Source organism: Pocillopora verrucosa, chromosome 11 (genome assembly GCF_036669915.1).
Source record: "Pocillopora verrucosa isolate sample1 chromosome 11, ASM3666991v2, whole genome shotgun sequence".
In the NCBI taxonomy this organism is placed as follows: domain Eukaryota; kingdom Metazoa; phylum Cnidaria; class Anthozoa; order Scleractinia; family Pocilloporidae; genus Pocillopora; species Pocillopora verrucosa.
The window spans coordinates 7,924,515-7,952,375 of NC_089322.1; the positions used below are offsets into that span (position 1 = coordinate 7,924,515).

The 27,861-nt window shown below is 37.1% G+C and overlaps 1 protein-coding gene and 1 long non-coding RNA gene across 7 annotated transcripts; one reads left to right on the forward strand and one right to left on the reverse strand.

Annotated features, from left to right (window-relative positions):
* Positions 1-68: 68 nt before the first annotated feature.
* Positions 69-18,733, reverse strand: LOC131789829 (uncharacterized). Of its 3 annotated transcripts, XM_059107002.2 has the most exons (6): positions 6,844-6,963; positions 5,481-5,509; positions 2,602-2,764; positions 2,205-2,399; positions 1,397-1,516; positions 69-683 (listed from the first exon to the last, which is right to left on the reverse strand). In XM_059107002.2, the coding sequence occupies exons 3-6, from the start codon at positions 2,716-2,718 to the stop codon at positions 552-554; spliced, it is 564 nt and encodes a 187-aa protein (XP_058962985.1). In that variant the 5' UTR covers positions 2,719-2,764; positions 5,481-5,509; positions 6,844-6,963; the 3' UTR covers positions 69-551. The 3 variants fall into 3 exon arrangements, with proteins under 3 accessions (XP_058962985.1, XP_058962986.1, XP_058962984.1); XM_059107003.2 differs by lacking the exons at positions 5,481-5,509; positions 6,844-6,963 and adding an exon at positions 18,489-18,733; XM_059107001.2 differs by lacking the exon at positions 5,481-5,509 and having other exon boundaries at positions 6,844-6,998.
* Positions 3,882-27,830, forward strand: LOC131789833 (uncharacterized). 4 transcript variants are annotated; one of them, XR_009340634.2, is made up of 5 exons: positions 3,882-4,046; positions 4,373-4,479; positions 4,910-5,073; positions 23,083-23,187; positions 26,171-27,830. It is a non-coding gene; the product is annotated as an uncharacterized lncRNA (long non-coding RNA). The 4 variants fall into 4 exon arrangements; XR_009340635.2 differs by lacking the exon at positions 23,083-23,187 and having other exon boundaries at positions 3,901-4,046; XR_009340637.2 differs by lacking the exons at positions 23,083-23,187; positions 26,171-27,830 and adding an exon at positions 12,671-13,563 and having other exon boundaries at positions 3,901-4,046.
* The last annotated feature ends 31 nt before the right edge of the window (positions 27,831-27,861 follow it).

A 27,861-nucleotide genomic window follows, 5' to 3' on the forward strand; every position in this document is an offset into this window, starting at 1 on the left:
ATGATTTTAGGAGAGAATAAATTGTTGCCACCTAGTCTACGAAAAAAAAGTTCTTACATGGACATGTGGAGAGATCCATCTTTATTTAACACTCTTGCCCAAATAAATGCAATTGAGCCAGAACTTTAATAGCATTTCTACAGTTCTTATATACATTGTTGATTATTATACCAACACTGATAGCAGAAAGACATTCCGGATGAACAAATAAGCGTATTGCGACTACTGTGCCCTTACAAGAGCTACATGTACATGAATCAATGAATCCTCGGTTTTCATCTTCATCCACTCTACGATCACAAAACGTCAAATTCACTGCCGTTCCATTAATTCGTGTATTTTTTACAGCTCATGTATAAGCCTTGGATATAAGTTCATGTTTTAGACCAACATTACTTGCAGAGCAGAAAAACACATTAAGCATTTAAGGTCTACTGGGTTACAGCCCGTGTAATTAGCATAATCTCAGAACTTTATGAGTTCATTCCATATTTAATCATCAATTTTTCGAACTTGAGGTTTCGAAAAGATTGTGCAAATAGTCAGGTGTTTTACAACAGTTTACGACCATCCATTTCTCGTTCCAGTGCCCTGAAGGTTCTTTCTATCTCCGCATCGTATTGTTTGATCCGATCCTTGTCTTCGTCGCTCAGGTTCGCTCCAGGGTCTCTGTTAAAAGGTTCCTAAGGCAGATTTACCGTTATTTTCATTAATTATTGTGCAACATTGGTTCGAGCTTAGGAAATAAATCCTCCTTAAAGTCTTGATTCTAAAGGTGACACCTCTTGGAAACTATCGCATCAAAAATGTTGTTATTTTAAACTTCCGATTTATGCATCAATCTGTATCTCTCGAACGCCCGTGCGTGAAGTTTGAAGAGCACGAAAATGCTTGAAGGGATGCTTTCCCATATGCAGGAGCCACTCACTTTTTTTAAATAATCTTCTCGAAACGTCTTACATAGAGTTATGCATTTAAATAATTCTTAAAAATTATTGGACAAGAGCATTTTTTTCAATAGACTGTCGTAGGCTTAAAACTCAATTAGTTACAAGAGCCAATCATAACAAAGATTGGTGTCATCATTAGCCAATGAGTACACAAAGTAACAACGGGCAAGCTACTAATAGCGCGAAAAAACGCGGGCGGCCAAGTTTCGTTTGGCGTCTGATCGGTTAAGAGCATGATAATTTTTATTAGACCAATCACAGTCCGAAGTAAAACAAAACCAAAACAATCCTGGATTATTTTCGACGCTCAATTAAAATTTTTCTCTCTTGTGTGTCACCATTAGCTGTGCAAAGAACGCGCGCAAACCACACGAGTCCTGCTTTCCGCTTTGGTCAAAAAGGTTTTGGAAAAGGCCTACATGAGGAAAAAATCGGCAGAAACGTACCATGTCTTTGTTTCTGGCTTCGTCTTCATTCTGTGTCTGCTGTCTTGAACAACCTATATATCCAGGGTGGATTCGGCATTTCCGCTGCGGCTCTCGTTTCTCGAAATTGTTCCCATTTTTCTGAAAAAAATAATTTCCCCTCGTCTCCTAAATCAAAGCATAAATATGGTAGATTTTATTCGCATTGTCATGTAGTGGTGCCCAGTGTTGTCGAAACACCAATGGCTTGTTCAGAATCGTTTGAAAACTCCAAAGATTAAATTCAACATGGATTTCAAAATGCTGAGAAGATATGTAACAGTAACAGGTGAAAGGATACACGGACGACGTATTGATCACATGAGTGATTATGAAACAAACATAACTGCTGCATTTGACTCTCGTCGACAGTTATGTATAGAAGCATACGAAGGATTGAACCTGTACAGTAAGTACTTGTCGTTCAAAAGAAGATCAGTGTTATTTGGGAAGAGCAACAGCAAAAGCAATAATACACATCATCGGTAAGGCAATAGTACAAATCACTGGCAAAGCAATGCTACATATCACTGGTAAAGCAATGCTACATATCACTGGTAAAGCAATGCTACATATCACTGGTAAAGCAATGCTACATATCACTGGTAAAGCAATGCTACATATCACTGGTGAAGCAATGCTACATATCACTGGTAAAGCAATGCTACATATCATTGGTAAAGCAATGCTACATATCACTGGTAAAGCAATGCTACATATCACTGGTAAAGCAATGCTACATATCACTGGTGAAGCAATGCTACATATCACTGATAAACATTTTTCTTACCCAGTTGACTATGTCTCGAAGAAGAGTCCTCTTTAATTCTTCGTCTGTGAGACTTCGTTGGAGTTGAAACTTTGACGCTGTGTTTTCATTGCCGTATGCTCTGTCTCTTGAAGGGAAACTTTCTGTTTGCTTATTTCTACTCCAAGGATAGCGATCAAAGTAATCCTGAGAGGCTCTCTCTTCCCCTGGAAACACCTAGAGTCAAGGCTACTTAGTTATAGTACAGAACTATTCATGTTTCACGAAATAGCTAGTTTATGTGAGGCCATCACAACACAGCGGTCAAACGTCGGGCATGCGCGTAGGGATCAATTCTGGTTTGCCGTGCGTCAATGAGAAGTGGATTGAAATGAATAAAGAAAGTTACGAAACAAAGAAAAATAATGTTAAAGTTTACCTTGTTGTAAAAATTGTCCTTTTCTTCTCTCTGAATCGACGAAAGAGGAAGCGAAGCGCATAGAATTATGCAGAGATTTATAAGAAGGACAAACGTGACGCTTCTCATGTATGCCATAGCCTGACTTGCTCGTGAATCAACGTTAGATAATCCAGTTATTTATCTGCAAAAACACAAAATGAAACAAAAACAATAAACAAGGGACAACGCAAACTTGTGCTTGACAATGACCTCCAGCCCTAATCACTACCCAATCATTTGTTGTTCAGGGCGATCGTCAGGGCAGGGTATGTCCTTTTAACAAAAAAATGTTTTCGGAGAGAGTCATAACCGTTTCGACAATCTGAGCTGAACTTTATATCCTATGCGAGAACTCCAGGAGCAATCAAAGTCGAATCGAAAATTGAATGATACATGCCATTCCCAAACGGAGATGAATTCCGTTAGCGATCGCTTCAAAAACGATTATAAACTGCGAATTCTTCTCAGGGTAAACATTGTACTGTGTCTTCATTCATTGATCAAATTCTTCCATGCACAGAGGTTTAAAATGGTGCACAACACCCAAAATGTGATAGTGCAGCGTTTGTTTATTGTTCCGGGAGAATATCCATGAAAGATTCTTTATTAAACACAGGCAGGTAAATGATTTTAATTTCAAGTTGATACTCACGAAAATACTTTTAAGATATATGAGTTAGTTAAAAATGTGCATTTTGATTTTAAACTTCTTTCTGACTCGTTTTCGACTTTTCCTTCAAATTGCAAAAGCAGAATGCGTCAGGTAAATGATTTTAAATTCAAATAAATAAGCTTGAAAATATGTTTGAGATTTATGGATCTGTTTTAAAAAAAACTTTATGGTGCATTCTGATTTGAAACCGTTTTTATTGTTTGTTTGGAAAGAAAGTTAAAAGTTATTAAAAAGTTATTCTCATTATTATTTCGTAAGTTCGAGCACGACTCATGACGTCACATCATGTTACCTTAGCAACTGACGGCTTAGATGCGTTTCCAAAGAATGATGACAACGAGAATGAGAAGTCTAACTACACATGAATTACATGTAATGATAACGGGTAACGGTACGTCGAATAATGGCACTAATATTGAAAGGAATACACACGAAATGATCTTAGTGCGGTTTCAAAAGAGAGCCATTTTTAGTTAGAGTCAGTTTGTTTGATGGTGCGTCTGAGACGGAATGTTACTAAAACTAGGAAAAAGGGACTGGGAACGGAGAATGGGAAACGTGTGATCAGCGGTAATCCGCCTAAGAATTCAAAATGGTGGATAACTAAACGGAGGAAGGGTCTAGGCCCGAGTTGTTTGAGCTCAGTCGTCAGAGCAAACAACATGGACGATGATTAAAGTATTTGAGTTCAAAACTGTTTTTTTCCTCTGATATATGTAGCTGGTGCGTTAGAAATCGGGTCTTCGGAGAGGTGAGTGTCTGAGAATTAGTTTTAGGCGACTTAACATTTGAATAAGTTATTACGAACTTCAGCAAACGTGTTTGCAAAAAAGGTTTGCCGCACAGCAAACACTTTCAATAGTCTTGCATTAAATGATAATACACCTTCACTTTGGTGAAGTAATTCAAAATTTTTGCTGTTTCATCTGACATTATCAGTAATGCCATAAACTGAGCGATTGAAAATAGATTGGAATGTGATTCATGCCGCGTAAACAGATTTCAAATATGAACTAATACGTAAATATCTGGAAAAAGTTTTTCGATGCCATTAAATGAATATATTTCTTCCCGTAGGCTTACGATTAGTACCACCGCAAGACAGAGAAACAGACCATAATAGCTCGTGCGAGCTTCGCATGTCGGCGAAGATAAGAAACACACTAAGTTGTGTGATTTAAAATGTAAGCAAAGAGTACGGTAGTAAATATTAACTTGTCATCCGCCATTTTAAATTTCATGCGGGTTACTGCGATACATTTGTTCCTTTTTCAACGTTCCTCGTTACCAATAGACCTCTTAGAATATTTGTTATTCCGTTGAAGGTCTCAAGGGAAGATCTTCCTTTATATGCATGCATACCTGCATGCACGTGAGTAAAGAAACAGTTGTCTAGTTTATTTTCACATGACCTTCATTGGAAAAACAAAACATACGAGCTAAAGAGGATTATTCCTCGTTTCTAATTTCAGTGTCATCAAATTGAAACTTCAAGCATTACATGCGCCAAAAATTTAAAAAGTGACATTTACAGAATCGTTAAATATAGCATTTTTTTGCCAAAATTTTCGTTGATAGATGGTTCATTTATTTTTTTCCTTCCATTCTTCGCAGTTCTTGACGATCGCCTGCTTATGAAGCTATAACGGAGGTCAATGAAAGTTTTTGCGCAAAATGCAATAGATTCTGGGATTACCGAGGCCCGAAGTAACAAGGTTAGCGCATGGTTAACAAACACGGTCGGAAACCAAATTTTCGTCGCCCGTGACAGCTAAAAGGTGAGGATTTTTCTCATATTTTTTTACGACAAGAGAATGACAATATCCCACCGACCAGGCAGAAAGATTAATGAAAGGAAGGAAGATACTTTATCAGGCTTGATACAAAAAAAAAAACGCAGTTGTTATGTTTCTATGCGGTCGAATGAAAGTTGTTCAATTGTTCCTTCTCCAGTTTCCAATTTTCTCTAAAAAAATTCCTCTTGGACGTCAAGCAGACAAAATTACCCTTATCCAAGAAGTGAAGGCTTCACTAGTCATATCAAATTCATATCTAATCTTGGAGTAAAGCAGCAAAGAATAACAACTTTAATTAAAACTTCATATGTTCACTCTCAACAATCGACCGCACTAAGTAACAGGTTCGGAATCTTAGTCTCTCCTTAAACTAAGTTGAGTACACTAACCTTGCAATTTAAAATCCAAGCTTTTCAAGCTATGAAACAAAGTGAATGACAAATCATTGGTTGGCAGATGAATTCCATTCATCAGTTACGGTAATAACTTCTAATATGCAAAAACGAGCGCCTTCAAAAGTTTTACTTGTCCGCTCAAAAGCGTGATGGAACTTTATAGGGTTAGACATCGCTTACTGCTACATGGGCAGCATTTCCCCTCGCCCATGCTTTGCACCGGGCAAAGTTTTAAAATTTTGAAAACAAGTTCAGTTTTTGGTATGCTCGTCATTCAGCTTCATCATTCCATCCCAACACAATTATGCAGGTCACTTTCGACGAAAGTGATTTAATATTTACCTCCGCTACGATTAACAAATGTTAGCTATTGAGTAAAAGAAGGACTTTCGCTACGCTAGAAGTTTAATAATTCACACCGCAAAGTTGTGTTCGCACTAAAGAGAAACTGGGTTTTCCTTTGTAAGAGTAGAACAACTCAGAGAGTATTTGTAAAACTAACCAGATGTCCTTGAAACCACACATTTTTAGCCTGGTGTCTTTAGCACTTGTAAATCTCAGTATTCATTCAAATCACCATACTAGACGCTAATGCTGAGATCCAATTCATTGGAGTTAAATCAGCTTGATGATTTTTAAAATTTTGTATTGATTTAAGAGACTGGAACTATCTACGTGAATTTTCTCCTTAGCTGGGGTCAGTTTTGATTGGTTTGTGTAAGCCAAATGTTTGTTTGCTCTGATTTGGTAGCGAGATGATTCACTAATTTAGTAATTGGCACAAGAATTGAAACATGCAGACGCCAGTATGTGTTCACAAGATAACAAGTTTTATACCGACAATAATTTCATTAACATTATGAACGACGCATTTCCTCTTTGGGCGTTTTAGAACTTATGTGGTCACGAAATTTTCAGCGAGCAACGTGGGAATCATGGTCAATTACTGTAAATTCTCTTGTGCTTCTTAATGTAACAAGCTTATGTTAGTGTTTTGCATAGGTTTGGCATGTGTGAGGAACCTTACGCGAAAACCATGGCCAATTTCGACAGAAAATAATGACTTTGCTCTTCTATAATCAGCCAGATAGGTATCGATATATCACAACGTTCAAACTAGTTTGTCTTTGAGTTATCACTTGTCCCAGTAATATGCAACAACTTAAAAGAGCGTTGCCTTGTAGAAAAGCACAGTGTGAGGCTATTGTTCTGAAACTGACTCTTCCTTTTTGTCCCTTACTTTTTTCTCAGGGTATCCAACGCGCCTTCCTTTAGGGTCGCAAACGGCATTAAGCCTCGTGATGTACACAGTAAAATGTTCCATTCTTTCCTATAAAAATTAATGACGATGACTCACCTGTTAAATTGTTCTTTTAAAACCGTCTTCCTTGAGTTATTCCAATGACAGCATAGGTGCAGATACGTTGGTGTTGTTTAGATAGGCGTATTTAAATGCTTCTGCCATGTTTTCACAGCTATCAATTTCCGGTATTCCATTGAAGAGTGATGTCATTATATGATAGCCAAACTGATAAAATTGTTGTGATTCCAGCCGCTTCCTATGTGCGTATTTAACGATTTACTGGTCAATAACTCGCATATTCTATCGGCTTCGCTAGCAATCTTACCAACAAGATTTGTGAATAGGAAATAATTGTATTATCCTCTGAAGGCATTTCAATTGCGGAAGTTTCTCGTTACCTCAACCTACGCGCACACATGCACGAGATCCTCAACTATTCAGCCACATTGTTGTTTTTTTTTGTTTTGTTTTTTTTGCAGTAATTATTTTTTCTGACACTTAACTTTTGAAAACTATGAAGTTTCTTTAGAGATCTATTTTCTCAAAATATACTGGAATTGTTTTTCAGCGGGCTATTTCACCTCAAAGAAGAAGCACGAGGTTTATTTTTAGATCCTTTAGTCCGAATTAGCCTGTTTTGTGCTTTTTATTGCATAAGTGCGTCTACACATGGGAGTGCCTCTTTCGCATGGTTTACATAACATTACAGGATTGGCATGTGGACTGAGGACATCAACAACAACAAAAGAAACATTTTGTTTAGAAGCAATGTTACGAGAAAGAATAGATTTATACGTAGATTTATGTATACATTCATCGAAATGTCGTCTACTGCAATGAAAACGAAGTTTTTTCTTAATTTCCTTCGCAATGAAAGCAATTAAAATTTAAGATCGCGAAGGAAAGAATTTCGCTCACAATTGGGTCCAGTTGCTCCACGTTGGAGTATTTCCTCAACATTGAAGTTATGTTAAGTATTAAACTCGTCTGTTCTATGTTATGGCTTGCCACCGAAATGGAAATTAGGAATGTTTTTGTCATTCTCCGCATAAGATTTCGTTGTATTGCCCTTATTTTGATGAAAAATTTGGACGAAATTTACCTTGCACGAAGCAGGCTTCAGGTAACAGGCAAATCTTTCTTGCGTGCATTAGGAATTAACGTTAAAGTGGATATAGCGAAAAGGTCAAGTATCGCATACCGCACGTTTATTGCTGAACCACAAAATTACATAAAGGTTAATCAGGAGACCGTCAGGAAACACAAAACTCTTAAGAAGTGGCGGTTATTCATTGATTTTTGACTAACTGGCATCAACTGGCACTACTGATTATGATGATGGCCGAACATTTGTTTAAATTTCCCTCATTTGAAATTCGTCTTTATGTGAAGGAGTCTAAATATCCTTCGCTTTGTCCTAGTAGATTTAACCTGGCAGCTATTCACATAATAATAATAATAATCATCATCATCTGTAACAATTCAACTATTCAACAAGCCAAGCTGTTCTAATCTTCTTTTCCACCTAATATTGTTGAAGATACTAAGTGCTTGAAAGGAAAGCGATAACTAAGCTTGTAAATATAACTCAACCACTAATATAAACAATGTGTTTGTTTTTCGTTTACCAATGTAATACATGACATAACACATATTGAAAACTTTGTTGAATGATGCTAGATGTTGATCATGAAACGATCTCCGATCCTCACACGCGACCAAACTTTTCCAATTATTTTTTTAATTCATCATTCATATAAAAGTATTTAGCGTCCATTTCCTGTGCAAAGCATCTACGCTATCTATCTTTTTATCCTGGTGGCGATAAATCAAGTGCTCAGCTCATTAAAATAATCCCCTTTCAACAAGTGCCAGCCACTGAAAACATTACTCGAATGACTTCGTCACAAAAAAGATTGTTGCTACGTATTTCACCTAACCATGGAGACTGCTCACTAGTAACGAAACCCACGTCTTGATACACTGCTCAATTTTGTATTTTATCATGTTCTGATGTGTTTTCTTCTAACTTTGATGTATGGTATCTAAGAACTGGATAACTGTTACAAGCTCAACACGGTTCTACGATGCGTGTTAGGTAGGTAGAAGGCCCCATTCATGCAAGCTTTTTCACAAATATTTGCTAAAAGAAGTCGGGCGTCACCAATTGATCGCCGGAATGGAACGCCGATAAAAGAATTGCAAAACTTTGCTCGATAACTAAGCAATGCACGCAAACAGTAGAATGTAACTTAAACGAGTTTAAAGGGCTATCATAAAAATATTTCTCGAGGTAATTACAACCAGAAAGCCTTTCGGAGATATCGCCGCACTTCACCAGTTTTTTAATTAATTACAAGGAATTAAGAATAACGACGCGCCATAACAGTGAAACGTGCTAAGACAATAGTCACTTATCTTTAAAAATGAATAAAAATAGAACTCTTGCCGTACTTGACATTAATCATGACTTTGGGATAGGAGAACGTGCTCTTAAAGTTCTAATAAAGAATGAATATTAAGATTGTCCTGATCTAATTCACGTAAAACCCATTTTAGGGGGCCTTATTTTTTATCATTTACCATCAGCAGTTTTTGATGGGCTTTCAATCGGCCGAAAGTTTTTAAATTCATTTGAGGGGTCAGCTCTCATTTGTCCGTTTGCAAAATAACGCGCACACTTGTATTTGGTAAAAATGCCTCCTCAAACCTTGAAACAACAAAACATTATTGGAATATCCCGTTGATAAGCTTAGTTTTTGGTTGTTCAACGGTGCCTTGCAAAGTTCATTGCTAGGGTTGTACGATTATTTCGGAACAGGAAGTCTCGATTGTAGTGCACTTTACAACTCTTTTTTACTGAGAGAAGATATCGGAGGCCATTGTTTAATTAGTATTCCTGTGTATTTACACTGAGACAAGATGTCTCCAGCATGGAACGAGGCGATAAGCCCAGAATGAAGAGAATTAATACCCTTTAGGATTAGCGACGATCAAATGCGCCCATTCTTAAAATCCCATTTACTCGTCATTTATAGTTGGAAAACACAGTCGTTTTGAAGAAAGAAATTTTAAATGTTTGCCAAGGTGGCGCCAAGATATATATATATATGTATATATATATAGATATATATATATGTATAGTTACTTTATCGATTTAAGTAAATAAGAGATTGTGTTAAACAGATTATCTTCCTTCCAATCGAGTTAGAAATTAAATTGCGACTGAGCCGCTTTCTTTGCCAAAACCTACTTGTAAGTAATTCCATGCATTCATCGACAACTTCATTAATTTTGAATTGGCGCTGAAGTGACTGTTTTTAATTTGATTTTCTCTATCTGATTCCTCAGTTATGTCTAGTCGGGGTGTAAGGGAACATCTTACGCCAAGAAAGAAAGCCCGACAAAATTTCCCCATTTAATCAGAGCTCAGACATTTGGGTAGCTGGATAGCATCTGATGGATTACCAGACCTAGTGGTGGAAAACTGGTCAGTCATCCAGTCAAATAAGCAATTTCTCTCTGACAATAGAATGGCAAAAACTTATGGTCAGAGCTTCCCTATTGACCGTTGATTCTACACTCGCCAAACAAAGAAAATAGAAAGAGTGTTAACGAAAGACTAAAATAACATGTTATCTTTTCATAATCATTTTTTTTACAAAGTGCAAAAAGTAAGCCTAGCTGGGTACGTTTTACCAAGCATATTAAAGTTTCTGGAAACATTATGTCACGTTTTGAATATATATGGCTAATATTTATGCGACTCTGCAATGGGACCAACTTCACTTGCCATTTTTTCCAAAAAGAGGTTCCCAAAATATGTATTTAAATTTTCGGTTTTTCAGCTTTCGACATTTCATTAAAGGTCATTAAATCGAATTAAATACAAGATGAATGAGTAATTTTTGATCAAACATTTATTGTTTTGTCCATTTTCCCATGCTCTAGCTAATACAGCAACACCAATGCGCAATATTTACATAGCAAAAACTATACACTTAAATACTCTCTGATCATATCAAAGCTTCCTTTGATGCCCTTGTCTGCCAGCAGCTACCGGGAGAAAAATTACATATTACATTTTGTCGCTGTGTTTCGGTGCTCGAGTTTATCATAAGAAAATAATTCAACAGTTTTTTTTCCTCATATTAGACGATCAATTATTATTATGATAACCTATGATCTTACGCATCTATACATCTATAAATATGTGTAAACATTTATGAAATTTGGAACGAAATCAGTGACGAGCTCTTTTGGGAAGTTTTGGTTTTTTAGTCAGTTTTGGTTTTTTGGTCGGCAGACATTTATGGATATAACCAGGACGACAACGCCTTCGCACTCTTTTTCTTCCTTTATTTTTCTGCTGATGATCAGTGTCATTCACAGAGCTGTCAGAGTGAGCATCTTGTTCTCCACCAGATCTGGGTGCATCTGCAGGGCTAGTTAGCAAAGGGCTTGAAGATATTGGTCTCTGGCTGCTTTCACCTGAGTCATGTTCTCCCATGCCGAACAAGGTAGCTAAAGTCCAGCCTTCTTCAAATTGATTTTCTTCACTTGCTGGCTTACTTGTTGAAAAGACCCCCGTTTTTTCCTTATAGAGGAAAGGTAAATTTTTTTGTTAGATCATTTCTTCTTGATAAACATTTTATATTGGTTTCTAATCATATCAAGATATAGCACTGAACACGTCACTTGCATCGCCCATTAAGGATACTGAGTTAAAATTCCATTTGAGTGAATGAGAGGAAAATACAAAAATTATTTTCATTGGTACGATTTTCCTTACACTGAGATGTCCAGTAAAGGCTGCTACTTTGCTCTATCGGCTCCTTAGAGCGTCAGGGAAAGTTCCCTTACCTTTTTCAATTTGCTCGGCAGTCTAGGCCTTGCATCCACAAACATTATCTGAGTTATCAAGAATCCACTAAAGGCAATGAAAGTTCCCAGTTTCATCCTGTAATTGTCGTTTGTTCACCAGTTTTCAAGGTTGCACCAAAAGCTGTAGTGTCGGGAAAAAGAAAATTGTTTTAATTAACGTTGCTTTATCCTTCAAGTCAGTTGAAATGGTTTTACTGCATTTAATAATCGACTGTACACTGTACCAGAGCAACTATCCTGAAAGCGATCTTCACAGTAATGAACACTAATTGAGCAGTAGTGAAAATAAGACCCGGAAAAAAATTCAGGCCTGTACGGGATTTGAACCCATGACTTTCATATATTCACAGTCGTTTAGCAACTATACTATTAACAATTATAATTTTGAACAAGAGGAATTGCTTTGATTTGATTTTGATTTGTTTTGTTTGTTTGTTTTTGTTTGTTTGTTTTGTTTTGTTTTTTTACTGGCATACATTTGAGGGTAACTTCCATGAATGAAAACACATCTTGGCAAAGTGAATTTAGTATTATCCGCCATTTCCAACTTAGAGGAGTTGGTGTGAAATAAATGAGAAGGCCGACCGCAAATGAACCACAAAGCAGAAATTCAGGGCTAGGGAAACCGCAAATTATTCCTTTTTTTCCGCTTCAAGAGGGAGGAATTTTTTTTAAATGAGAGTTTAAAACGAGTATGGTTTCTATTGTTACGAAATGGTACATGTACAATCACTGAGCAAAGCAAGCCTAAACGTCAACAGCGGACTTTAATACAACGGTAGGAGAGCGAAAAAGAAGAAGACCTGACTTACACAACACAATTGAAAGAAGAGATCGGTAACGATTTCCTGTCTTTTTCTAAATTGGTTCCGATTTGCTTGAAAAATTTCCTATATTGATCAAGAAGCTTTCCGTTGAAATGATGATTTTCCTCAGTTTCCGGTGCCAACGGTAAGCAAGACTCTATTTAAGATTGTCTGAAATTTTTCTGCTGCAGGAATGAATTACGATGTTTCCTTTTACCTCCGTACCATGGCCAGTGCATGAGCAAGAGTAACTTGATCTATCAATAGTCACTCTGTTGTGTCGTACGACAACTCTACTTTTTCTCTCGAATTTTCGTCTTGACCAGAGAACTGATGAGTTTTAATCGACATTTTGTGTGGGTGGTCAATTCGAGAGTCAGCAGCAACGGAAATACGCCAAGCTCCCGGATGAACATTTTTTGTTGTTTTTTTACATACTTTGCACGAGATTGAATATATGAATAAAAACCAAATATATATCAAATGAAATAAAATAGTGACAGAGTTAGAGCGAACGAATACATGAGCTTTTAGAAACGTAATGATTAACGTAATCCCCAGTTTTCGATACGAAAGGGTTTCTGGTCTCCTTTTCTCAAGTGTATTTGTTTCGTAGCTTGACTGGTTTGTAATAGCGGTCCTCTCTTTCTTTGTGGTGAGTAAGTGGGACGGGAAAAAGAGCTCGGTTTCTTCAGAAGAGCCGACAAAATCTGATCATAACAGAGCCACATTCACCTCCCCCCCCCCCACCCCCCCAGAATAATAAACATCTGATCTCAGACTCTAAAACCATACTGCTAGTTGTTAGATCCCAGAAAGGCTGAAAGTATTGTCGGTTACATCAGCGTGGCTGCCAAGATCTATGAAAAGCGAGCTACCCTCACGAGAAATCCTTGTCATTCCACTAAATGTGATATATTGATCTGACTCACGTCGTTTGAAACCATGAAGTTTAGAAAGCGTGCGGGAATTCTTCGGAATATAGGTGAAATCTTAATTGTGCAACAGTGTTTCACAATTGATTAGAATTGGGGGCTAACGAGTTACATATTGACAAACACGTGCACTGAGGGGAAAAATGAAAACTTACCAGTTAGAGTTATACCTTGCTTCACTTGAGAGAATCTGTCGTTGTTTTCTGATTGCTGTTTGCTCGTCTCTTGCCTTCTTCTCTGTTATCGCTGGCCAACGCACTAGTTGTTATGCACGCCCTGCACCCGTTTTTATACCCACTCATGCTACGACTCGGAAGCACGCATTGTGAAATCACATGTTGTAACGTAATCCTGGCAGTGACACGGATCAAGATAACTCGAGATGTTATTTTAACGTTGTCCAGTGATATCCTCTGAAAAGCTTTAATTGTGATGTACTTGACATCGCCTTCACTGTAAACTGTTGAGTCTATAGAGCTACATGTTAACATACCAATGGTGATTTGCGATAAGTACTTGACGATTGATAGGTGTCTTCTAATTTATTTGCACTTAGTATGGGATTTCCTGTCGACCACAATTAGCGCGGGTATTTTTACAACTTGTGGTAAGGTTAGGCACGAGGAACACATTCTTGCTTTTTTATCTTTGGTTAAATTTAGCTCTCTCTCCCCTCTTCTCCAAATATGGAAAACTATTTGTATTGAGGACAAAGCATCTGAAGATCACCATCAATTTACTGTATTTTGTTTTCACCCGTAAAAGCCGATTAGTTAAAGGAAGTTTTTGATCCTGTTCCATGATTAGTAATCCCATGGTACACCGGACTCTTTTTGCTGATCATTTCTCTTAATGATTATCAGTTAATTTTTGGGATTTTTTCCCTGATGGCATTTGGTTTCCATTTCCTAAAATGTCATCTATGTGACCGCAAAATTTGGATACGATTTCATGGCCCCGTCAATTAGCTACAAGTATCATGATCAAAATCAAGGTTTATTAAAAAAAACTGTGGTTAGTTAGAATAAACAATCTCTTAAATGCACAGACTGCTTCAAACTTTCGTCTGGTTCCAAATGAGACTTAATTCTCAGTTTTTTCCATTACTCTGTCGACTCGTAAAACTCTCGTTTCCTGGGAACACTATATACAGCTGCCTACGCACCATAAACAGTCTTTTAAACTTAACTATGTTTGTTATTGGTTCTGATGTTTAAACAAGAATTAGGAAATTTGGCTCTAGGTTAACTTTTTGAACGTGATATCCGCTTCATAGTAACCTTACGAAGGTAGGAAATTGAGTTATCTCGGAAATAGTTGGACGATTATTTTTTTAGTACGTGACAATTTTAAAAGATTAGGGTAAGCGAGAAAAATTAACTTAAGTTGCCTTGAGAAGGTTCTACGTGATCTTCCATGCTTAAGTACCAGCAGAAAGGTCTTCACTATTTATATATATGAAACAGGAAACTGCTAACATGTGTCGCCAAAATCATAATGGAAAAATTGTGCCTTAATTCCATTTTCTGTTGGCACACGCTGATCAGATTCTGGCTAAAATAAACTTTTTTCAAAATATTTTGCTTTTCTTCCATTTTTTTCTCAAGTGAAGAGCTATTTACGTTAGAATGACGAAAAGGAATCATATGCTCTAGTTATCGAATTAACAATGAAACAATTTGTACTTAAGGTTCTATATTTCTTCTTTTTGTATGTTTCGTTGCTTTTCCTTTTTGGAGAGGAAGACGAGGTTCTTGAGAATCTCTGCAGGCTAATCTTTTTTCATTTAAGCTGTTCCGTTCATGCTTCTTCAAAGTACGACCACACCTTATTTTTAGCTATTCCTTCCATGACTTGCATATTTCAAACACTTCCCTAAAACACACTTTCGCTCTTAACCAGGGCGTAAAGATTTTTGTCCGCATTCACTTTGATTTGTCTTCGGTTTTGGCAGAGTGGTTTCGTTGTGGGTTTGTGTTGTGTTGTATCTGAATGGATTGTATCGTATTTTATTGTAATGGTTTTATTTGTTAGTTTGTTTTTTTTGTCGTCTTCTTAAATTTCACACTACAGCATTTTTCAAAAAATATATTTCTGTACACTTTTCGTAGACATACATAAATTGATCCAAAGCGCGCTTGAAAATTTAGATACTTTACTATTTTACGCAATTGCTTTGGAACTCGTTACAACTAAGAGCTATTCAAGTCATTTTGACAACGTTTCTTCTACGTGTGCACGAAGACGCTTATGTGTTAGTCTTACTGCTGGAAATTCTAGAAGATTGGCGTGAGCCTTGCTAAAAAAAACGTGGAAGTAACTAAAGATGAGCCGGCTTGAGATATTCCAGCTCAGGCGAGCTTGTGGGCGATCTTCTTCTCAGGATGCCGAGTCACTAGCACCAGCATGCTGGGCAACTGCTGGAGACCCATACCAAAAAACTCGCCACGCATGTCGAGATGCATATCTTTAATCCGCAGGATGCCATGAAAGATCGGAACTTCTGGAGTGGTAGAGAGAAGATTTAGAGAAGATTTGGTCCGGGCAATCCGCCCGATACGAATGGGATAAGATAGCGAATTTTTGTGGTTATTATCGTTATCATCATTGCATGTTCAATGTACCTTTTTCAGCGATTCCCACCAAAAATGACATCATCAATTTTATTCCAAATTCGCATTCCAAAGTTATGATCATCAGTGAGAATTGCGGTAGGGTACGAAAACCAAATAAACTTTTAATAATGACTACTGATCATTTATAGTCATAATGGCCATTTTATCATGCATGGTGTTATCAATTATTGGACTGAAGCTACATAGGTAGTAAGCTTATACTGAACTCTGACAGCGAAAGGAAACCACTAACACACCCACAGCAATGCCACCAGCAATGGGAAATTCTAAAGGAAATTTTGAAACGTGTGATATGTAATCAAATCAATCCATAATCCATAATGAAGAACGCTTGTCGCATTGAAACGTTGCAGTCTTTAGCCTTGCTGTACAGCCCAGGTAGAGCATCCTAATTCGAAAGACGAAAGCATGGGGTTTGAATTCTATTAAGAGACCCAGATTTTTTTTCCCACCTTCCTGACAAGTTTTTGACATCTACTCTCTTCATCAAGTTCCAAATTTAACAATCCTTCACAATTTCCTTACTTTAGTAGCTTTGGTAGTTTAACACTAACGTTTCTCATGATCCGTATGCCTGTCTTTTTCACTTTTAACACATTCGTATAAAGTCGGAGAAATCTTACTTTTGGCAAGCCTCAGTTTTAAAAGCTATTCTAAGCATGATTCAAGATGCTCGGTGGAGGGCCGAAAACCTAATGAGGCAATTGCAAAATTTCTTTGGCGGGAACTGGACAAATAATTGTCTCACTTTGTTGTCATCTTCTCTCCTATATGTTAAGCGCTTTAATACGTGTGGTGCGGCATTCACTCGACCATTTTTCTTAAGGTGAGCTATGCCCTTTCATGGTTTTGCTCATCATAGCGCGCTTTGTAATGCAGTGGCACGGCACCGGAAGATGGAATGCGAAGCTGTGAGGTTCGATTCCACTTGGGAATCCAGAATTTTCTTTTATTTTTTTGGCCTGCGCTGGTGACAAGACAATTCATTCCTAAGTAACCTTTTCTCCAAAGTTTGACATATTTTCTTAGCACTTAATAATTTTTCGTTTACTAAAGACAATCCTTAACGAATACTTCTTGGTTACCATTTTTTGTCATTTGCACTTTGGCAAATTGGGAAAGACTCTTGAAATAAATGCTCGACAGATCTATTGGCACTTAAACTTTTTGAGTATGTCTTCCGGACTTGAAGAGATTTTGTTATTCTTAAAAAACCGTGACCTCTTAATTTTCCATCTGTTACTATGAAACTGGACCATTTTTATTATTATTGATTTGGGAAAAAATATATATATTTAACTTTGCCGCTGGGTTTGTCTCCACATTTCTCTTTCGTTGATTCTGACTTCACGCAATCAGACGAAAATGGCGCGAGCCTAGCATTGTTATTCCACGATTTCAATGTTCAACAGCATTTGTTTAGAATATTTCATCTCTGAAGTCACATGATTCTTGGTTTTCCAACATTTACGAGAACAGTATCATCGTAGTTTGTATACAATGAAATGATCGCTTGATTTTCGATAGAAAAAATTCTGGATTGTTAAAACTTTATCCAAAAGTGGATTCGACGTCAAAGCCACATTTATGAAATGCTAACCGATTGAATTTCCTCAAAACTGACTTAAATAAGTATGATTTGGGAAATATTGCGAGTGAGGTTGTTACTCTATCTTTTCAGTGCGTGGCAAGGTACACTTTTGTTAAGCAATTTAAAAGAAGTTCAGTTCTGGTGCTGATATCAAAGATCTTCAATCATCATCAATAATAAAAAAAATTGTGTATATTTATATGACAGGAAAGGCATGGCTCATTTTTTTTCTAATAGATACTTAACTTAAGTGCCACTTAAATTATCACAGACTGGATGTCGGCCAATTTGAAACGTTCATAATTATATTTTTATAAAATGTAAACAACTCTTTCAGTCTTTTCGGTTTCCACGCTTTGTAAGATCTCCAATTAGATTCCGTTCATACCAGAGAGTCATTTAGATTTTCGGCCGCCCAAGGAGAAGGGCTTATTTGCTAACGACCAAAAGGGACGATATCTTTGGTTGTGTGTACTGTCACACGTCCCATATGCAAAGTTATGTAACGCTGGTGGTCGCCTGCAAACTTTTGATCGTGCGTGGCATAATTTGTCTTCATGGCGACCTTTCTATTTATAGGTTGAGAATTGAGTGATTTATTCTATGATTTTATTCCTAATACTAATCTTAACGCAGATTTTAATGATTATTAATGCTCAAAACTACTAGTATTAATTCTCATCCGAGAGGCTCCCCTTCGTTGCACCAAATTCGACTGAATATTAAGAGATGTATCTAAGTTTCAGTTGAGTTTGAATGTATGCAAACCATCGAACGGATATATTCAGCTCACGGCTTCAACTAAGAATTAAAGGGTACGAAAGAGATGTAGAGAAAACGAGTTTACCTGCCCAAGTAGCTACAACAGTTCGCAAAGGTAGTCATCTTAATGAGTTGAGACGGACTTCTATAAGATGCACCAAATGCACCAAAGCTTGCTCCCGTTGTTTCTCTCTCTTCCTCCTTTGCTTCGTGTATATATGTTCATGTATCTAGGTTTAGCTGAAATAATGCCTCTTTGAAGGAAAACTCAAACTGTTGGATAATTACTCCCATGCATGTCTGTTTGTTTGTTTGCTTTTTTTGGTGCATGGCCAACTAAAACCTATATAATCCAACATATCACTACCTCCGGTGTAATTATTTTTTTAAGTGAAGACATGACGGGAAATGATTAAACAAATATACATAGGTAGCTGAGTGGAATGATTTAACTTTCCGCCACCCGTTGGGTTTACATAATATTGGAATACTAGGGTGTATTATTTTTTTGCGGTCACTGATATCTGCTACGTTGCACCTCTTTGCCTCCTACCTCCAAAAGTAAAATCACCACTACATAACATCGTTAATTGGCTGAAAATACCGAGCGGAGGGGAGGGGGAAGTCTTATTCTACTACGTATCTTCCAGATTTTTCCTGACTCCCTGTTTAATGTTTATTTATAGTGTGAACCAAGTAGACAGATTTTAAATTGATTTGGTAGAAAAGAAAAGAAACAATTGGTATTGTCAAAAAAGAAAGCATGATATGACAGTCACTAGCAAGGTATTCCACTTAATATCAAATTTGTCAACTAAGATCCGACAGTAAATTGACGAAATCTAACTGAGCTAATTGATTAGTTGAAATGAGCTGAAAATAGATCCTTTTGAATTTAAACTATATTGCGGTTTTACGGTCCACAACACTGGGATGCAGGATTGTCTGATTCCGACTTGTCTAGTAAATAGACTTTAAATCCCATGGGTTACCTTCTTTGGAACAAAACCCAATAAACGTTATGTACTAGTTTTGATTCCCAAGTTGTGAAAATGATCTCTTTCGCAGACCTTCATTCACTTCCAACCCACGCAGGTCACGTCGTTTGATGATCGGAGAAAGAAAAACGCCAAAGGCATCACTGTCCGAGAATATTATCAACTACGTTGTTATCAAGACAAATATTCTGGTTATGAAACATGCCGCATATCTTTTGTATTCTCCATCCTTGTGATGCGAAAATTGACTTTCCGTTGGATACAATTGTTTGTGAAAAATAACATTTCGAATGAGTTTCTAACGAAGATTGTCCAGACTAAGATGTGAAGTTGCCTTTGCGCTCTTTTGGCGATGCTACTAGGTTTCATAATGATACATTTTAACTTGTATCCATTTGCTCCTGAAAAAATATATGATCTGGGTATCTGTTGTAGGGGTAATTGTCAGTGTAATAAAAAGTGCTTACGCTCGAAACGTTAGCTTTTCGGTGGCGAATTTACATTATCAATTTAGTTGATAAAACAAATCATCTTGTTATACTACCCCTCAACACAGCACTACAGTTTCTTCAGAAACTTTTCCCCTTAAAGCGACTAAAGTTGAAGTAAGGCTTTTTTTTAATGATTTCTGAGCCGAAAAACAGGGTTAGGGTTACAAAATGTCCACATACGCCAACAGAGTTCAGGTCAAAGAACAATATTATTTTACTCAGTAACTCTGTTAGAAAGATTAGTTTTAGCTGAATCATTCAGTCAAGCAAAGTGAGAACGGTTTAAAAAGATCATAGCTCATTCTTGAATTGAATTCCATTGGTTTCCACTCAAAGATATGTGGTAAAACTGACTAACACTGAAAGTCAGTGTTAGCGGGTTTGCCAGAATTTTTCACGTTTCTCTTAGTTTATGGACCTTCACCAGCCTTGCTGTTTCGAAGGTTGATTCAAGTCACCAGGATGTATAAAAGAAAATAAACATAAATTGTGCCTCCTTAACACTTTGAAATACACAAGATGCATCTTAGAGGAATTATTGTTGTCCTGCAGCACGGTGGTTTTTTATTTCAACATTTTGGCATTGAACCGACTTCTCTAAATGTGGCTAATCCGTGAAGAGCGATAGAAATAGGTAAAGCCGGGTCTCTTGAAAGATCATGGGGCTTGCAAAATTTCTATCCGTTCTCGAAATGCGGTCAGGTTTGTAGGTCTGAAAGTCACGCATAAATTTGCAAGTTCTCATAGTTTAGGATTCATTTTTACACTTGCGAAGGCGTCGACGAAAAAGAAGCTTAGCGTAGAGATAAAGTTATGATCGGCGAAATCTTTGTTTGATCTCTGTCGTTTGGAAATATTGCCATATATATCATAAAAACAACGCGAAAGGAGAGTATTTGAGGTCAATCCAATATTTCCTGTCGTTGATAGCACCTTACAGTGATATAATGGTGGTAATAACAAAGAATTTTATGACATAGTGTAACTGTTTACTCGCGTCAAGGTCTTAGATTTTCAAACAGAGGCCTCGGCGTCTGGCAATTTCCGAATTTCCCATTTGTCATCCCTGTCTCTTATAGCATTTGTTGTTGTTGTTGTATTTCTAACAACATATACCATGTTATTAGATGCTTTTAGTTAAGACTAGGTAGCTTTGATTTCTTTGGTTGGCCGTATCATCTAAGTTTATTGTAGGTAAAATTGGTTACACATCTTTAGCATTTAGTTTCATACAGTCAAGTTCATGTTTAGGTCAATATCCCAGCATGGCCAATTTCGTCAATTCAGCCCTTAAGCTGCTGCACTTAGTTCCGACAAGATTTATCGCCTTTCTCCTCTAGCAGGAGCTAAATAGCTCCAGTCAGTTATAGACCATGTTCAATTGAGAATATTTACCTTAATCTAGTCTTTTTGCGAAATTTGGGGCAGACGTCGAAAGGCAAATGTTTAAATGTCTAGATAAGGTTCTCCTTCTTTTAATGTATTACGTAAGAAGGGATCTGCAAAGCTATGATGGTATTAAAAAACAGTTTGTATTACCTCCTCTCCTCACATGATTCCTGGAAAGCAACGTCAATAAGCATCTTTGGAGGTTTCTTTCTTGGCACAGTTTCCAACTTATTAATAACATGACTTGTGTTTACTTGACCCCTCATTCCGATACCATCTAAGTTACTGTCGTGTCATGCATGCTTTCCCTGGAATCTTCCTGCATAAAATGACCGAGACTTGTTGATGTCCATGGAATTCTGAATGCGATTAAACATTTCGTTTAATTGAAGCATGCACTCAGGAAATATTATGTTAATTAAATATATGCATTGTGTGCTACGACAAGTTGCGAGAGAAATCATATCCGTTTGATCTTATTGTCCCTCTGTACCTTTCAAGATCTACTCTGATGTCGGCCGTCTAGTTCATCGAAATAGAACAAACGTCGTTGAATTAACTTTGCACTTCCTGTGTTTATAACTAGACAAGAAGTCCGAAAAGTAACTTAAAATTTCAATACACTAGATCTCTTTATCAAAGCGACGCGGAAAACAGTGCCAACTACATGCAACTCGAAGAGTGTTTTTTAAGGTCGCAGTGCATTCCTTTTGTGTATTTTCATTTAGTTTACTTAACAAAGAGACACGGACATTGGCAAAGGGCTCTGGATATTTCAAACGTAAGGTTGTTGCAAAAACATCCCTTTTTTGCTGCTCTCCAAACTTTGCTTCAAAAGAGAAATTAATGGCAGAATGGTTCGTGCTGAAGAACTCCCGCAAAGAAAAAAAAAAACCAACAATAACAAAAATAGCATTCAACAGCCTATTTATTTCGAAAGATTCTGCTTGCTTTTAATTAGATCGGATTATTTCAATTTCCTTAATGTACCAAATTAAAAAGAAATGGTTTTACGCGAGATTGCAGATTCTCTTTCAAAAAAGGAATTTTAAATCACAGTGGGAAGTGACAATTAATTATCTATGTGCATGCATGCATCCATCCTTCTGTGGAATGCCTCACTTTACTCGGGATGTACTAGAAAGGCATCTGAAACTGTGGCTCATTCGCTCTGACGGAGGGCTAACGCTCGAAACCTCAGCTTTGAGACTCTTTACGGTGGCCAATTTACAGTGATAATACCAAATTACCCTGCTATACTCTCCCACCGACTCAGCGCCACATTTTCTACAGAAACTTACCCCTTTATTTAGTGGTTTCTAGTAAATGTCCCACAGCCGTGTTTTGAATTTATCAGTCTTCTTTCTTACCACCCTTGACTATAAGTTTATTCTCTTAAATTACCAATTAAGCCCCAGGTTTTCATTATCAAGTACAAATGGTCATAAAATGATTGTCTTCTAAACTAAGTAAGTATTTTTCCGGAAATGGTGGAAGTAAAAGACCCTTTCCATGGCCATATGCGGGTTGATTAAAGAATATGCAGTGATACTATGCGCCTACATGTCGAAATTTTATTTACTTATTGTTGATAAAATCCAATCAGCTAATAAATCCAGTATTGAGAGGCAAAGACCTTCTGTTATGCTCAAACGGAAATGCGCAGTATGGCTGTTTGTTTATGGGTCGGAGGAAATGATTCACAAGATTTTAGACATGAGCTCAATATTATACCATCTTGTCTGTCTTATGTGTATTTGTTCAATAGCTGATTTTGAAACTTCGGCTCTTCTGCGTTTAGGTACGAAAACAAAATGAAGGTAATCTGTAGGACAAATACGTGGCGTTACCCACAATCAGTTACTTACATCACAAGTGGTACTTGAGATGATTTGGAACTTTCTCGGTGAGTTTGATCAAAACATACTTTCAAACCTATCATTTTGATCCAGTGAGTTATTTTTGGTTGTTAATTAATCCTTTACAGTCATTGGGGATTATCACCTTTCGTCTAAGATCGCTATTTTTGGGAATATTCCATGACAAATGCGCCGGGATTTGCAAACACTTCCCGTCCAAAAGTGCCTTTGTCTGAGAATAAGTGATGTAATGTTTTTGCATTAAAAATTGGTTATCCATATCTCACTCGTAGTTGCTTCCTGTCCACCCCAGATAGTTAATGAACAGCACTCGCAAATTCACAAATGCACAAAATGTTTTCCATTAAAGGATACCTTTCATACTGTCATAGGACATTCGAAACTAGTTTTAGCATGGTGTGCCTTTGGAAGTCTCAAACTGTTTACAATGTATATTAAAGTTCACATGGCAACCAGGTGGACAATCAGACATGCTTTAATGCTGCTCTGGCTCAAAGATTTAATGAATGTAACTGAGAAGTTACAATTCATAGACTTTGCGTTTCGACGTTCTTGCCTAGTGCCTTCATCAGGTGTGATGAAGGCACTAGACAGGAGTTTCGAAACGCTGGGTCTAGGAATTGTAACTTCTCGGTTACATTCATTAAATCTATAAACCACAGTAGCATCAAACCATGTCTGTTTACATTTTCTTGCAAACCACAAGATTATGCTTGCTGTACTTAAGACGATAAATACTTGCAAATCTCCTTTTCTTCTTAGTCGACAAATCAATGGAATTTGTATCTAGTAAGCTTTTCCGAATTTAATTTTATATTTGTCTAGAACATTCTTGAAAACCTTTTACTATCATTTTCCTTTTGGCCTGCTCGCGAACAAAATTGCTATTTACGAATTTGTGAAGTTATCATAGCTGTTTTTAGTATTATTTAGAGAACATTTTTTTCCAGTTGCTTCTTAACGAGACGATCCTTTTCACGTCTTCCTTATTATCTTAATTCAACCCAGCTCATGCAGTCGAGCGCTATCCAATGATACATGGATCATCATTCATGATCTTTGTGCAATCACAAAGAAAGATTTGTCGCCAAAAGTGGCAATTCTTCTCAGCTTTTTAGATATTGCAAACTCCAAAATTTACATGGATAATTATGATAATTTATTGCTCATGTGGGCTGAAGCAAAGCCGTGGAGCGACAAGACAATTTTTGAACAAATTACTAGTCATTTCAAAAGTAAGCCGATGTGATTTAAATTCTGTAATATCTAAGAGATGGAGATCTGAGATACTTTGATCATATCTGTCGTTTTCCAATCACTATGATGACAAAGAATATGCTATTTGCGAAATCAAAGCGTGGGCCACACCAACGGAATTAACATCTTGAAGTTGCTGAACGTCTTTATTGGACAAGCGAAAATGGGCACACGAGTGAAAGCTGGTTACGTTTGGAGGTATTGATTGAACAACAATTCAATTCCGGAGCAACAAGATTGCCGATTTGAGGAACATGCTGAAACTAGAAGATTTACCGTTTTGTTTTGTGATATTGTGTATCTATAATGTTTTGGCTGAAAAGCTGTTCAAGGTACTATCACTTTTGCAACTCGGATGTATGAATGGTTCTGATTTACACAGTGTACAAGCACTTTAGAAAGAACAAGCGACATTCAGCGGTTTCCGCTATTGATTCTACGAACGGATTTATGAAGATTTGCTCCATTCCGAGTCACGAGGTTTCAAGGGATCTTTCGGTATTGTACAGTCAATAGAAGATTAACTAAGGTTGCAATAGTCCTGAACATTTTTGCATTTCTTTTTTTTACACTGGCATAAATGAACTTTTATCTCATTCTTCAATTCAAGGTTTAACTGCGAGTCAGGATCTCGTTCCGCCATATCACTTCGAAGAGCCCGTCGTAAATAAAACACCGTTACAACTTCAGTACTGTCATTCATTCTTTCGCTCATACCAAACGCTAAAGGCCTGATTTACAAGAAAGCTAACCTGGGCCTCTTTGATGTACAATGAATGGGCTTTGAATTTTCTTTTTAAGCGGGTTGATTTAAGTACATAAATGTTTTTGTGTACATAAATGTTTTTAAGTATGTTTAACCCTGTTTAGAAGATCAAATTTTAGATTAAAAGCTAAGCTAAATTGGCAACGCTTGAGAAAGTGGTCTTACTGAAAGCTAAACTTTGCTTAAGTGAGTTAAGGTGAGGGAATTTCGCGATCTTCTAAACCAAAGCACAAGGTTCCTCGAGGATCATTACATCAGCTAAGAACGTGCGGCTAAGCTAAAAATCCTTTAGAAGATAATTTTGCTAAACGATAGATTTACTTTGTTTTTAATTACCGACTCTTTCAAGATCAGATTATTCAACATCGAGCGAATTTTTCGCTTGTCATCGCAAAAGCAAAAGGTTCCCTATCATCTGTACAATAATATTTAAACTGCCCTTGTTCACGGAAATCTATGGTCATCGATTGCTCATCACTTCTCAGTTGTAGCGAAAATAGCTGTTGCACTTGCTATAAAAAAGCTTAATTCCATTGGCAGGAGGTTAACAAAGGAAATCTGCTAACCTCCATCATCGCTTTGTGGGATTTCGGTCCGTTTATCGTGATTGTTGTGTTGGTTTGTAACAACGCATTGACGCAGAAACAAAACAATGTCGAAGACTCCTGACGGTCCGTTCTCTAACTATGCATCCTTCATGATTCTCAACAAAGTATATAATCAATTTCTATTTTGCTGCAAGGCGATCTTTATATCTATTGTTTTGTGTGTGTTTGTGTAATGTTTATTAGTGTAATGTAAATTTTGTAGCTTTTGGCAAGTTTCTGGCGCTGCAAGCATAGATTTTTGTATTCGTCAACTGTTCCACAACCTGACTGCTGCTAAATTGAACCTATCTTTGTTTTATTTAGAAGTGTAGAGCGTTTACATTGTTCCTATTTGGCAATATTGATATAAATAACGTTCCTTAATCACTTTGCTTACAGATTAACCAGCTTGTTTTGCCAGAATATGAAGAAAAACAAATACAAGTTGTACAGCATGAAGAGACATTGCCCCTGATTATGATCCCTGGCGCGACCTGGTCCATGGTTTCCCGATCAAGTGAAGCAGTCTTTGTGGAGTTAAACATAATTATAATCATACCCAAGAATAGAAAAAACACTTCTGACCACAAAATAGAATAACAGCTTGTTCAAACGTTACCTTAAACATACATGAATGCTTTCGTCCAAAGTGTTACCTAATTTCAGCAAAACTTAGAAACAGAAAGATCCAAACCGCTGGGTCTTAAACGAACTTCTATGTGCATCAAAAAAAAAAAGCAAAACTGAAAGAAATGACTGAAAAAAATCACTTTCCCAACACTTGTTATACGTCAAACTATATTTGTTCTAGCTGTATCAGGATTTAAACTTACGTAACGTATTGCAAGGAAGGAAATGCATATGAAGGGGGTTGGAATGTATTTTGTATCAATATCGCCATTCCTTCCGACACGCAAACCTTCGCGCCGGTGTTCGACCGAACCGATTGCAAGATATGTTCAATGAAAACAAGACTCGCCCAGGAGTACTTAATTCCAATAAGATTTAATTTTTGATGAGGCCGACCCAGCGCATTATGAATGTTTGAAATCAGTCAATTCAATCTCGATTGTGCGATTAAGGCGGCAAAAAAAAACGTTTTGGAATTTTATTCCTCTCAGTTATGAAGGAGAAATATGTCTTATATGACCACATGGCAATGGCTAAAACGCACTGAGGTCATGCATTTAAGACGATATGAAAAGAAATAGCGAAATTCACTCAGTAAATTCTGTAAAAAAACAAAATAACAGAACTGCAAGTGTATTGTAAGATTTGTTCAGCTGCATGCCAGCGTGATGTTTTTTTTTTTAATTTCAAATGGTTGCTACTTTTTTTATTTTAATTATGGAACTGTGCTCTCTCTAGAAAGATTGTATGGGAAACCTTTGCCTGTCGCCTCTGTGTAACATTATTTGTTTACGTCTGTCGCTACGGAAATCTCTTGTGGAGAGCGTGTTTGATGTATTCAACCATCAATATTTCATGTGCAAGGTGGTTCTAATTATCATTGTTACATGGACATGTTCGGGGGTTTGTCTTACAGGTGGAGATCTCATTTGGTGGGCAGTCTTATTCTTTTGAAAGTCTACTATCACCTATTTAAGTCTTGGATAATCTTTTGATAAAGTTGAAAGCTTTTGATAAAGTTGATACGAGACCTTTTATCAGGAAACGTGACAGAGGGCAGAACTCGCTGGCATACCTTCCATGGACTGGAAGTCTGTTTGTTTGTGTAATTTATAGCTACAATCGTTTGTATCATTCATCGTCAATTGCTTCCGATGTCGTCTAGAAATAAAGTTTGTCATGCAGCAGTTCGAAACAATCGGAAACATCTGGTTGAAAGAAGAAATATCATTTGCATTTCGCTAACAGGCACGTTCCCGCTTCTTAAAATAGCGAGAGGCTATTAACACAGATCATCTACACAAATGGTTAGGTTTCAATTTTAATCGTAAAGACATGCAGCTAATTAAAAACCAAATAAGAGCACATGCTATCAATAAATCCGCCATGAATCAGCAAAGTCCACACGAGTCTTGATCATTCTTGAAAATAAAAGGTTAGAAAATGGGACAATTGCGACT

What these genes read in the sequence shown, in the direction of transcription:
- LOC131789829 (XM_059107003.2), bottom strand. Translation starts at nt 2,718, where the DNA reads ATGGCATACATGAGAAGCGTCACGTTTGTCCTTCTTATAAATCTCTGC. An exon ending in TTCGAGACATAGTCAACTGG is followed by an intron (nt 1,517 to 2,204) that starts GTAAGAAAAATG and finishes TATTTTTTTCAG; the next exon opens with AAAAATGGGAACAATTTCGA. An exon ending in AAGCCAGAAACAAAGACATG is followed by an intron (nt 684 to 1,396) that starts GTACGTTTCTGC and finishes AATCTGCCTTAG; the next exon opens with GAACCTTTTAACAGAGACCC.